Source organism: Oryzias latipes, chromosome 22 (assembly GCF_053564925.1).
Source record: "Oryzias latipes strain Hd-rR chromosome 22, Olatipes_Hd-rR_3.1".
NCBI lineage: Eukaryota > Metazoa > Chordata > Actinopteri > Beloniformes > Adrianichthyidae > Oryzias > Oryzias latipes.
Window position 1 is genome coordinate 18,775,271 of NC_136258.1, and position 12,816 is coordinate 18,788,086.

The following is a 12,816-nucleotide window of genomic DNA, read 5'->3' on the forward strand; positions in this document are numbered from 1 at the left end:
AAAAAAGAAAAGCAAACTGATGAGCTGGGCCTTGCGTGAACAGGCACCATTTCTCTGCTAGAAGAAAATCAATCAATTCCTAACAAAAACAACTCAGGTATTGGTACTCACACGGGCCCTGGGCAGCCCTTGGGAGGATCCATTCTGCCTCCGCTGGTCACAAACTCCAGCACCTCCTGGTTGGTTTTACACGGATACGGCATGTAACCCAGAGACAGGATCTCCCACAGCAGTACTCCAAACGACCTGCAGGGGGAGACAAAGACTAGTTCAGAGAAAAGGTTGTGTCCTTTTCCCGCCCTCCTACTTCTCTCAGCAGCTTTTAGGTTTGTTGCGATCCTCTGTGAGACTGTTTCTCATCACTCAGGTTAGGTGGCTGCTTGCAAAAAAAAAAATCTGACTGTTCTGAATTAAAAATATACATTATATAATATACATATTATATAATGTATATTATATAATATATATATTAAATATACAAGCCTATTACGAAAAGCAGATTTGAAAGTGAATCCGAAAATAATTTTGAAGGAAAATGATACATTTAGATGAATATGTGCGATTGTAATGTAATGAAAGATTCCTCCTTCATTTTTCTTTCCATAGCTTGTCAAATAGTTGTCATGGCAACGATGTACCTTCAACAGAAATGTTCTGTGCATTTGAGTCTCTAAAAATGCTTTCCAGTGAAAAACTAAGACACGTTAGCATCTACATCTACAGTTAGGAGTTTGATGCTGAAGGCTCACACATTTCTGAAAATAAGGAAGAAGAAAAACTCCATAATTGCTAGCAGGACGTATGGCGTAACACGTTTGTGCAGGGCCCAGTTTATTAGAGGATGTACGATTCACTGTTCTGCGTGTCAAATCATGTGACATACTTCATGGAGAGGATGATGACTGGCTGATGGCATATTTATTGTATTTTATCGTCTCTTTACCCACACTTCCTTTGACAGATTGGGCATCCCTGCTGCAAACAGTCTTCCACTTTAAAGAATTTTATTGCTAACCCTCTAACACTGGAGCTGTCATCAGCAACATAAATAACTCTTTGACTTGGCGTAACTTTGCAACCTTTCACCATAATCCGAGCCGTTTAACAAAAAGTGTTGCACAACGGCACAAAGTCGCTTTTCTCAGATCCACGTTGATTGCAGAAACACTTCCCTCCCTTCCCCACTTCCCCTAAGTGTTGCACATCAGTGCAATTCTGCTTTTCTCTGCTAGAGCGGCTGAAGAGTTACTGTAGTCAAAAGAATGTTCAAGGGTTAAACAAGATGCTTCAATGCAAAATTTGTTTTGTTTATAGTTAGATGTTTTCTACAGTTGGGTACCAAATATCAGTCTTGCAGGTAAAGATTCCCTCCACAAAAGCCTCCGGAGGCATCCATTTGACAGGGAGCATGGCACGACCACCTTTCCTGTAGTAGCTGGCTCTGAGAAAAGAAACCAAAATCACAATTTTTGCTTCCATCCAAACAAACCTTTGCAAGTAAATTCTAAATTTAGCTTAGTTCTCGTGTAAAGGATTTTAACTGTACAGCGCCTGCTGGTGGAGGGTGCAAACCTGTAAATGTCTCGAGCCATGCCAAAGTCTCCGATCTTTGCCACTCTCTCAGGTCCAGTGCAGGTCAGCAGACAGTTTCTGGCAGCAATGTCTCTAAAAAAATATTTGTTTAGTTAGATGAGGCCAGGTAAAAATGATGAAAGTAAAAAATACAAAGCTTATGATTTAAAAAACATATAATTTGGGGACATTTTTTTTTTAGATTTCAAGAAATTTGTGAGACAGAATCGTCTAGAGGAGAAACTGTGCCAAAAAGTCTTGTAAATGTGGGTCTGTAAATTAAATTAGATGTTTTCATCTGTTAGGAATTTAGGATGTTTTTCCTAAAGTTCAAGATTTCTTTCACACCATAGCACTGACATTTAGAAATGCTGATGTCGCGTTAAACTCAGGCAAATGTGCGTCTGAACCTGTGTATGAACTGGTTCTCCTCCAGGTAGCGACAGCCGTTGGCGATGTCTCTGGCCATTTGCAGCAGCTCCCGCATGGTGAGTGAAGATGCCTGGCCCTGAACGCAGAAAATCCAAGTTTAGCACACACATATACTGGGACACCAGCCTTAGACACACATGGGAACGGGAATTTTCAGGGCAGACACACCGTCCGCGGTCTGTTCTGCCTCAGGAAGGTTTTCATGTCTCCTCCGATCATCAGCTCCAGCAAGATAAAACGGGGAAGGATGTTTAGACTCACGCCGATGCAGCGCACAATATTTTCATGGCTGAACTTGCTGATGGGATAAAAAGGAGGGTTTAGCAAGGTAGCAGTGGTGTTGCTTAGTGAATGTAAAATCTGATAAAAGATGTGAGTTTGGTTTATAAGTAGTTGGTGCAGAAAAATTGTGATATAAACAAATCGTAAATCAAAAACAAATAAATAAATGGCGCTTTGGAAAGGAAGTTAAATCTCAGATGGAGCCTATTTGTCCCTATTTTAACCTGAATCCCTGCAAAACACCCATAAAACATGTCAAATAAGGTCAATATAATAAGAATTTCCAAAAGGAGAATTAAAAAAATGCATTTAAATATCACTTTATTGCCAAATCAGTTTCAGAAATTAAGGGGTCATTTCAGTATTACTGGTATGTAACATGTCGATGTAAATACAAAATGAATCAGAAAAACTTCACGTTAGAAAAATCATAATTTAAAGCTAGAAAGGAAGGCCTAAAAAACAACTCCTGCATAAAAACAACATAAAAAATCCAAATATTCAAGTTAGAAATTGTAAGCAGAAGATTTTAGCCAAAATTTATATCACAAATTCTGTAATTTACCAACAAGATGATCTACTGAAGGTTAAAGGACAAGTTCAGTACTCTAACGAAATCAAACACCACTGTTATAAATCAAAAAAGAGAACTGAACAGCACAATTACTCATTTTTGGCCAAAACAAGTGTAAACATGAGTCTTTACATAATGCGTTCAGGTTTTCGGGTCATTTAAAAGAAAAAAAAAGAAAGAGTCTTTTATATAAAGTTAAACAATGTAATGGGTGTGATTTATATGTATATATTTGTGTTATAAATATGCAGCGGCTGACTGCATGGTGGATATAAGTGTTCAGGCTTGGGCACCTCATAATCAAAGCCTCCATTAGGAAATCCATTTCATCCTGTTCAGAGCAGATTTCTGGAAGAGTCTGCGGAGAAAAAAGAAATGACTGAGCTGTTTGCCATTTTTAAAAGCAAGTATGGTTATTTGGAGTAAATTTAAGCTTTAAGGCCTTTATTTTGTAGCTTTGCTCAAGTTTTTCCATTGTTTTGACCTTTTTCATTAAATTCTTTGTCGATTCCTGCCCATTTTGTTAATTTGGTTAAAGTTGGTGAGCAAAAATCAAACATGAAGAAAATATGATGCATAAGGTTCAGATAAAAAAACAAAAAAACATGTCACAGTCTGACACGAGTCCTTTAAAGTTCCAAAGTACTTTATGTTAGAATAAACATGTTTTCTTGGATATACAAATTAAAGAAAAAAGGACGCCTATGTCAGAAGTCAGAACTCTGTCTCCTCTGGTCATTCTCCAGAGAACTGAAAGCACTTCATCCCCCAGCAACCCCAGCGTTAACTTCCTGGATGCCACACAGCTGACTCATTCATTCAAATCAATCACAAATCACTAAAGCACTGAACTGAGCTACACTCAGTGGGAAGTATTGTTTGTGACACTCTGCCTTGTTTACTGAGCGTTATAGTTGGACTTGATCTTCTGTCTCCTGACCCCGTTTCCAACTCTGTTTGCCTGCCACCTGCCCTGACTCTCACCTGGATCCTGATTACCCTGTCTGTCTTTGGGTGATCTTATCGACTCATGCCTGCCTGACCCTGATTTAGCTTTGTGGACTTTTAGCTGAGCTAATAAACCTGCTGCATTTGGATCCAGCTGTCTGCCTGTTCCTGTGACAGCCTGAAGGCCCGTACACCGGGACGAATTTCGCGCGTGATTTTCCCTGACGTTTAACGCCTCGTGACTAAACAAAGGGCACCAATAAGAGTGTGCACACCGACGCGAAAAAACGCCACGCGTCAAAGCGTCAAAAAAAAAAAAAGCCTCGGGTTCGTTTTTTTTTTTGACGCGTCGCGTCGAAATCTATTCGACCAATGAGAATGGCGCTTTTGCACACGTGTCTGGAGCTTCTGAAGTTACAGTAAAACACAACTTGGGGGCGCTCAAACACAAAACTGCCTTGCTGAGCACACATACCAGCGAAGAAGATAGACGGCAAGTAGCGTCTACACTGCCGCGAAGAAATAATGACGAACATTCTAAAATATCCCCGAACCAAGCACCAGTTGGAGCTACTGATGCTTGAAATATTCATGTTTCTTTCTATGATTCTGACAAGCGCGTAAATACTTGCTCTCTTCTTCTGAGTGAAAAGCGACTTTAAGAAGTGTAAAGTTGCGCAGCGCCACCTTGTGTACAGGAGTATTTCTGTTTTATAGTAAGCGCCATCAGGGAATGAAATTGCATGTTCACTCGGCTCATCGCCAGCGAAAATCGCCTCTGTGTGAACACAAAAAACGTGGCGAAAAACGCTGGCGAATAACGCCTGGCGAATATTCATCCCGGTGTGTACGGGTCTTGACACTTCTGGACTGCAGTTTAAATCAACAGACCTAGTGAAGCGACAAAAATCAGGGATTTCATGTTGAACAGACGAGTACTTTTATGTAAAGTTTGAATTGAATCTTCCCTAGTGGGATGAATAAAGTCTAATATAAGTTTGAGAGTTGCTGTCCTGAAGAGAAGTGCTGGTCCTGAACAATCAATATCAGAACTTTGGGTTCTGTTGAGAAAATGCATCTCTGATTTTTTCCCATTCTTTTTAAAACATGCAACTTTGTTTCTTCAGAATTTCCAGATTTATATAAGTTGGACAAGAGATGCATGAGGAAGTTATTCTTTCATTTGGGATGGAAATTGAAGCAAAATGCCTCGTATCCTCCCTAATAATCTAAATGATGAGTTTTCTGTGCTTCAGTGGTTATTCGTGGACTGAATGTCTACTTTAATTCATTGTGCAAAGAACTGATGCCTCACTGCAGAGGCTATGCACCAAGTCAAATAGCCAATAGCAGTAAGTGAGCTATGATTTATTGTTCAGTCTGGAGCCCATGCAGAGCCTCCACCGACGGGACACTCCCGTTGTGCGCTTGTGTTTGCATCCCTCTGTAATTACACCACCAACTGTTTGCCGCTGATCCAGGTTCATTTGTCGTAGCTAGCGCTGACGTAGCATTAAGCACATATCCCACTGTCACAGCTCAGCCTGGTTGAGCTGTACAATTAAAGAAAACTGACGATGCTGTGGCTGGAAACGCATAGCAGGAACGGAAATGCTGCAAAATCCGACAGCTGCAGTTTAGGTCAGCATGATGTGCGGTAACTTTTGGGGAAATTATCGGACTTGGAACCCAAATTTGATGGTCAAGAACTGGTCAGAATACAAGGGTGAAGAGGTTGTTTTTAAAGTTCCCCTTTGATGAAAAATTTTTTTTTTTTAGTTTTTGACATGGAATTTTTCGTATGAAAGAGAACAAAAGTAATAAGAAATCCCTTACTCATTTTAATAGGTTGATCAGTTTGTGGCACACTTTTCTATTATAAGAACAACTTGGAGAATGGATTTATCATCTAAATCTGACCTTTACGGCTACTTGCATCGGACTACCATCAGGATTCATCCCAAGAACTTGTCCTTCGTAAACTTCTCCAAATGCGCCGTGACCAAGAGCCCTACAGGAAATAGTCAAAACTCCAGCATTCAGAAACAATTTCAAACCCAAAACACAGATCTTCACGTTGTCAGCACCTGAAGAGTGTGATGTTTTGGCGAGGGACTTCCTTCAGATCGCTGAGTGAGGCGACCTTGCCGACAAAGCAGTAGTTGGGGTTGTAGTCAGTCATGATAGTGGAGGAGCGGATCTTGCTCAGCTTGTACTCTGGACTCTGCAGACGCCACCTCACTGCATGCATGTCGTTCTTCCTGCGGTACCACACTACAAAGAGCAGACCACAACAAACCAGTTTTAACTCGGAGAAACCTTTGTGACTTCTGACTCCACCTGCGCCCCAAGAGTGAAAATAGTTGCACCTCCTTCAAAAGACACAAACAAACAGAAGGTCTGCATGTGAGTGAGCCCCTCCTTGGTTTCTCATCCCATACTGTCTGTGCCAGTGACCATAGACTCACCCGCTATGGAGGCAGCCCACGGCCCCGATGCAGGTTGGTAGTCTGCCAGGGAGGGGGAGTTGCGTGCAGGTAAGAGGTGCCGTCGAGCCATCGCCCGGTGCAGATGCTAGGGACTCAGGGTGGGGGCGGGATGGCGGGAGCAATGAGGAGGAGATGAAGGGGATGGGAAGGGAGGAGGAGGAGGAGGGATGCAGGAGATGGGGGGCGCCCAGGGTACAGACTACCTCCCTGCATGGGGGAGAGCTCAGGTGAAGAGACACCATTAAGCTACTGGGTGTGTGTGCATTTTGCTGTTGTCAAAACAACCAATGACTAAAAAAAGGATTAAAACTTTATTGTTCTAAAAGGCCTAACACAAGGTATTTACAAAAAGTAAGGCCCTTATTATACTTCTCTTATAATATAATAAATACAAATAATGTATACTTATAATACTTATTTACCAACAAGACAATCCAGTTACATCTATTTTTCTTTTAATGCAATATTGATTATTCTTCTTTCTCTTTCGGCTTTTCCCATCAGGGGTCGCCACAGCGAATCATCCTTTTCCACCTCACTCTATCATGAACATCTTCTACCCTAACGTTAGCCAACTTCATGTCCTCTGTTAAGACATCCATATATCTCCTCTTTGGCCGTCCTCTTGCCCTCCGGCCAGGCAGCTCCATCTCCAACATCCTTCTACCAATATATCCACTATCCCTTCTCTGAACATGTCCAAACCATCTCAGTCTGGCTTCTCTGACTTTGTCGCTAACACAGGCAACATGAGCCGTCCCTCTGATGTACTCGTTCCTTATCCTGTCTAACCTGGTCACTCCTAAGGAGAACCTCAACATCTTCATCTCTGCTACCTCCATCTCAGCCTCTTGTCTCTGTCTCACTGCTACCGTCTCTAACCCATAGAGCAGAGCTGGTCTCACCACTGTCTTGTACACCTTTCCTTTGAGTCTTGCTGGCACTCTTCTGTCACACAACACTCCTGACACTTTCCTCCAACCGCTCCAACCTGCCTGCACTCGCCTCTTCACCTCTTTTCCACAATCCCCATCACACTGAACTGTTGACCCCAAGTACTTAAACTCCTGCACCTTCTTCACCTCAGTCCCCTGTAGCCTAATGCTTCCACCTTGATCCCTCTCGTTCAGACACATGTATTCTGTCTTACTACGACTGACCTTCATACCTCTTCTTTCCAGAGCAAACCTCCACCTCTCTAGCTGTTCCTCCACCTGCTCTCTACTCTCACTGCAAATTACAATGTCATCTGCAAACATCATTGTCCAGGGAGATTCCTGTCTTACCTCGTCTGTCAGCCTGTCCATCAGCATAGCAAACAAAAAAGGACTCAAAGCTGATCCTTGGTGTAGTCCCACCTCCACCTTGAACTCCTCTGTCTGACCTACAGCACATCTCACCACCGTCATACTTCTCTCATACATGTCCTGAACTACTCTGACATACTTCTCTGCCACTCCAGACGACCTCATACAGTACCACAGCTCCTCCCTCGGCACCCTGTCATACGCCTTCTCTAGATCTACGAACACACAATGCAGCTCCTTCTGACCTTCTCTGTACTTTTCCATCAACATTCTCAAAGCAAAAATGGCATCAGTGGTGCTCTTACGGGGCATGAAACCATACTGCTGCTCACAAATCTCCACCTTCTTCCTAAGCCTGGCTTCCACTACTCTTTCCCACAGCTTCATTGTGTGGCTCATCAACTTTATTCCTCTATAGTTGCTGCAGTTCTGCATGTCACCCTTGTTTTTAAAGATCGGGACCAGAACGCTTCTCCTCCATTCCTCAGGCATCTTCTCACTCTCTAAAATCCTATTGAACAACCTCGTTAGAAATTCCACTGCTGTCTCTCCTAGGCACTTCCATACCTCCACAGGTACGTCATCAGGACCAACGGCCTTTCCGCTCTTCATCCTTTTCAGAGCCTTCCTAACCTCATCCTTTCCAATCTCTGCTACTTCCTGCTCCACAACAACCACATCTTCCTCCCTTCTTTCCCTGTCATTTTCCTCGTTCATCAGCTCCTCAAAATACTCCTTCCATCTTTTCTGTACACTCTCTTGGGTTGTTAGCACCTTTCCATCTCTGTCCTTAATCACCCTTATCTGTTGCACGTCCTTCCCATCTCTGTCTCTCTGTCTGGCTAGCCTGTACAAGTCCTTCTCTCCTTCCTTTGTGTCTAACCTGTCATAAAGCTCATCGTAAGCTTTCTGTTTGGCCTTTGCCACCACTCTCTTCACTCTACGCTGCGCTTCCTTGTACTCCTGTCTACCTTCCTCAGTCCTTTCTACATCCCACTTCCTTTTAGCCAACCTCTTCCTCTGGACGCATTCCTGTACTTCCTCATTCCACCACCAAGTCTCTTTACCGTCTTTCCTCTTTCCAGATGACACACCTAGCACCTTCCTACCTGTTTCCCTGATAATCTCTGCTGTAGTTTCCCAGTCCTCTGGAAGCTCATCCTGACCACCCAGGACCTGCCTCAACTTCTGCCTAAATTCCTCACAAGTTTCTTCATTCTGTAGCTTCCACCACTTGGTCTTCTTTTCTGTTTTCCCTATCTTCTTCTTCCTGACCTCCAGAGTCATCTTACACACCACCATGCGGTGCTGTCTGGCTACACTCTCTCCTACCACCACTTTGCAGTCATTAACCTCTCTCAAATGACCTCGTCTACATAGGATGTAGTCCACCTGAGTACTCCTACCTCCACTTCTGTATGTCACTCTATGTTCCTCTCTCTTCTGGAAGTAAGTGTTGACTACAGCCATTTCCATCCTCTTCGCAAAGTCCACCACCATCTGTCCCTCCAGATTCCTTTCCTTCACACCAAACCTGCCCATCACCTCCTCATCACCTCTGTTGCCCTCACCAACATGCCCATTAAAGTCTGCTCCAATAACAACTCTCTCTCCTCTGGGAAAACTCTCGATGACCTCATCCAACTCACTCCAGAATCTCTCCTTCACTTCTAACTCACAGCCAACCTGTGGCGCATACCCACTGACTACATTCACCATCACCCCTTCGATTTCTAACTTTAGGCTCATCATCCTGTCTGAGACTCTTTTCACCTCTAGAACACTGTTTACAAACTCCCCCTTCAGAATCACTCCTACCCCGTTTCTCTTCCTATCAACACCATGATAGAAAAGTTTGTATCCTCCTCCAATACTACGTGCCTTGCTGCCCTTCCACCTTGTCTCCTGCACACACAGTACATCTACCTTCCTTCTCTCCATCATGTCTGCCAGCTCTCTGCCTTTCCCTGTCATTGTGCCAACGTTAAGAGTCCCTATTCTCAAACCTATGTTCCTGCCTTTTCCCTTCTCTCTCTGGCCACGGACCCTTCTGCCTCCTCTCTTTCTTCGACCAACAGTAGTCAAATTTCCACCGACACCCTGTAGGTTAACAGCATCGGTGGCGGTCGTTGTTAACCCGGGCCTCGACCGATCCGGTATGTCTAAAGTGTTGTGGATGATTCGCATGGTTATTTTGGCAATTTTTACGCCGGATGCCCTTCCTGACGCAACCCTCTCTATTTATCCGGGCTTGGGACCGGCACAGAAGTTACTGGCTTGCAACCCCTGTGGCTAGATTTAATGCAATATTGATTATTAATTCTTATATTTCTAAGGTATTTACAGAAATCACAAGGGACACTTTTGCTTTATTTACTGTATTTTCTGATGGCTTAAGTCAAGTGGACCCTAACCTTTACCAGAAGCATTTCCCTTTTTAAATATTGTTTCACTCCTGATTTTCTTCAGCAGAGTAATTCCTTTTTTTCCCTTTGCATCAGGTTTAACAAGATTGATCAAATCTGGACGTTTACTTGCATTCACTGAATCATGTGTACACACACAGTTTGCTTAACCCTTGTGTTATCTTAGATGACCCCACCCTTACTTTGACGTGTTCTCCCTACCATGACAAAGGTGGATAAAGGTGGAAAGATTTCATGTAATCCATGGACACCAGTGAGGTTCACAAATCATTGAAGAAAAAAGGTTCAGAGCACTGTCTAGTGGGTCTAGATGACCCAACTCCCAATGTTAAACTAGGATAGCACAAGGGTTAAAGTCCCCACTCTGATGGGTTTTCATTTGTGATTATGCCGTTTTTAGCCTAAACTGTGTCCTTTTCTAGGACATAGTTTCTGCAGAGCGGCATTAGTTTATTAGAAATTCACCTTTTCATTTGTGGATGGGACTGTTAGCGCAGAGTAGGCCTGCCCCCACTTCCCATTGTCCATCAGTTTACACCCTCTCCGGTTAGCTTTATTCTTCCTGTACCTCAAGTGGACAGTTTTTACTGTTTGCTAAATTTCCCTTTTTTTAAAAGCACAACACTTAACCACAATCTGATGGGAAATCTCACATTTGTTTTAAGAGGACTGGAGCTTTACTGAAGACAGAATAATCTCTTTGAGCCACATGTCTGGATTTCATAATCAGAAATTCTCACAAAGCGCAAATATTGGAGGAGTAAGAGGGGCCGAACAAGACATATTTCATTATGAAATGTGGGCGGCCAGGGTACAGACTACCTCCCTGTATGGGGGAGAGCTCAGGTGAAGATATATAATGTGTGAGTAAGAATATATATACATACATATATATATGTGAAAGTGAGAATGTATGTATGTGAGTGGTTTATAATGAAATATGTTTGGACAGCCCCTCATAATCAATTTTTCTGTACATTTTTATAGGTAAGACGATGCAATTGCTGGAGCCTATCCCAGCTACTGTAGGGCAAAAGTGGGCTACAGCCTGGACAGGTCATCAGTTCATTGCAAGGCCACACAGTCAGATTCACACCTGGGAGACAATTTAGAGATACCTCTGAGGCCTGTTTTTGGAAGCCAGAGGGTCTGAGGAAACCCCCCACATGCACAAGGAGAACATTCAAACTACACACAGAGGAGATCCAGGTATTGTGGGAATTGAACCAGGACATTCTCACTGAGAGGCGAGAGGGCTAACCACTACGCCATTGCGCAGCCCAGTTAAAAAAAAACTCTGTAAACATTTTAGACTGACTTTAGTGAACCGTCTTTTTTTCCCTTTGGTATTTTTGGTTCTTAAATCAGATCCTCAAGGGTTGCAGACCAAAAAATACCAAAGACAACCTGGTTTGAAGAAAAAGTCGGAATCTGAATTGCTTCCCAACCCCTCTGGCTCCTCACTGTTGCTCCAGTTGTAGGGGCATTTAAAGCTGTAGTGGTGTCTGAAAGTCTTCTTTTAAGGAGCTGTAGCAACTTAGGCCTGACTATCCCTCCGTCAGTAGGTTGATCCGCCTTGTGCTGTGGCGCAGAGGACAAACACATTTCTTCATGAGGGTGTGCTCTGAAGCACAGAAGTTTACATTTGAATGTAAATATTAAGTTTTTGTTTTTGCATGACTTTTTAAAGTGATGAAAACCAAAGTTATGTATTTCCCGAACACTAGCAGCTAAGCACTAGATGACCGGCAACCACTGATGACGTTGTCGAGTAGTAGTAACGTCTGAATTTAAAGACACAGTTTATGTCATATCTCTCCATTTGGAGGGATAAATGTTAGGGGAGGGAGAAACCATATGGGTAGTGAAGCAGGGATGTGCAATGCATTGCTGTGATGTCATCCAAATGCTCCCTTTTTGTGAATCAACTTAAAACAATACTTGGTCTCATCCATCGCCATGGTTTTGAATCTAGCCACAGGGGTTGCAAGCCAGTTGCCTCTGTGCCGGTCCCAAGCCCGGATAAATAGAGAGGGTTGCGTCAGGAAGGGCATCCGGCGTAAAAATTGCCAAAATAACCATGCAAATCATCCACAACACTTTAGACATACCGGATTTGTCGAGGCCCGGGTTAACAACGACCGCCACCGATGCTGTTAACCTACAGGGTGTCGGTGGAAATTTGACTACTGTTGGTCGAAGAAAGAGGGGAGGCAGAAGGGTCCGTGGCCAGAGAGAGAAGGGAAAAGGCAGGAACATAGGTTTGAGAATAGGGACTCTTAACGTTGGCACAATGACAGGGAAAGGCAGAGAGCTGGCAGACATGATGGAGAGAAGGAAGGTAGATGTACTGTGTGTGCAGGAGACAAGGTGGAAGGGCAGCAAGGCACGTAGTATTGGAAGAGGATACAAACTGTTCTATCATGGTGTTGATAGGAAGAGAAACGGGGTAGGTGTGATTCTGAAGGGGGAGTTTGTAAACAGCGTTCTAGAGGTGAAAAGAGTCTCAGACAGGATGATGAGCCTAAAGTTAGAAATCGAAGGGGTGATGGTGAATGTAGTCAGTGGGTATGCGCCACAGGTTGGCTGTGAGTTAGAAGTGAAGGAGAGATTCTGGAGTGAGTTGGATGAGGTCATAGAGAGTATCCCCAGAGGAGAGAGAGTTGTTATTGGAGCAGACTTTAATGGACATGTTGGTGAGGGCAATAGAGGTGACGAGGAGGTGATGGGCAGGTTTGGTGTGAAGGAAAGGAATCTGGAGGGACAGATGGTGGTGGACTTTGCGA

General features: G+C 43.5%; 1 protein-coding gene across 2 annotated transcripts in view; it reads right to left on the bottom strand.

The window, feature by feature from the left end:
* Positions 1 to 12,816, bottom strand: part of ltk (leukocyte receptor tyrosine kinase) — an 85,129-nt gene that overhangs the window by 4,500 nt on the left and 67,813 nt on the right. For both annotated transcript variants that reach the window (XM_078940308.1, XM_023951854.2), the window contains exons 20-27: positions 5,896 to 6,082; positions 5,729 to 5,819; positions 3,154 to 3,218; positions 2,173 to 2,302; positions 1,983 to 2,080; positions 1,573 to 1,665; positions 1,340 to 1,441; positions 112 to 246 (exon numbers count right to left, since the gene is read on the bottom strand). In XM_078940308.1, the coding sequence (XP_078796434.1) occupies positions 112 to 246; positions 1,340 to 1,441; positions 1,573 to 1,665; positions 1,983 to 2,080; positions 2,173 to 2,302; positions 3,154 to 3,218; positions 5,729 to 5,819; positions 5,896 to 6,082 (901 nt within the window). The remainder of the gene's footprint in view (positions 1 to 111; positions 247 to 1,339; positions 1,442 to 1,572; positions 1,666 to 1,982; positions 2,081 to 2,172; positions 2,303 to 3,153; positions 3,219 to 5,728; positions 5,820 to 5,895; positions 6,083 to 12,816) is intronic.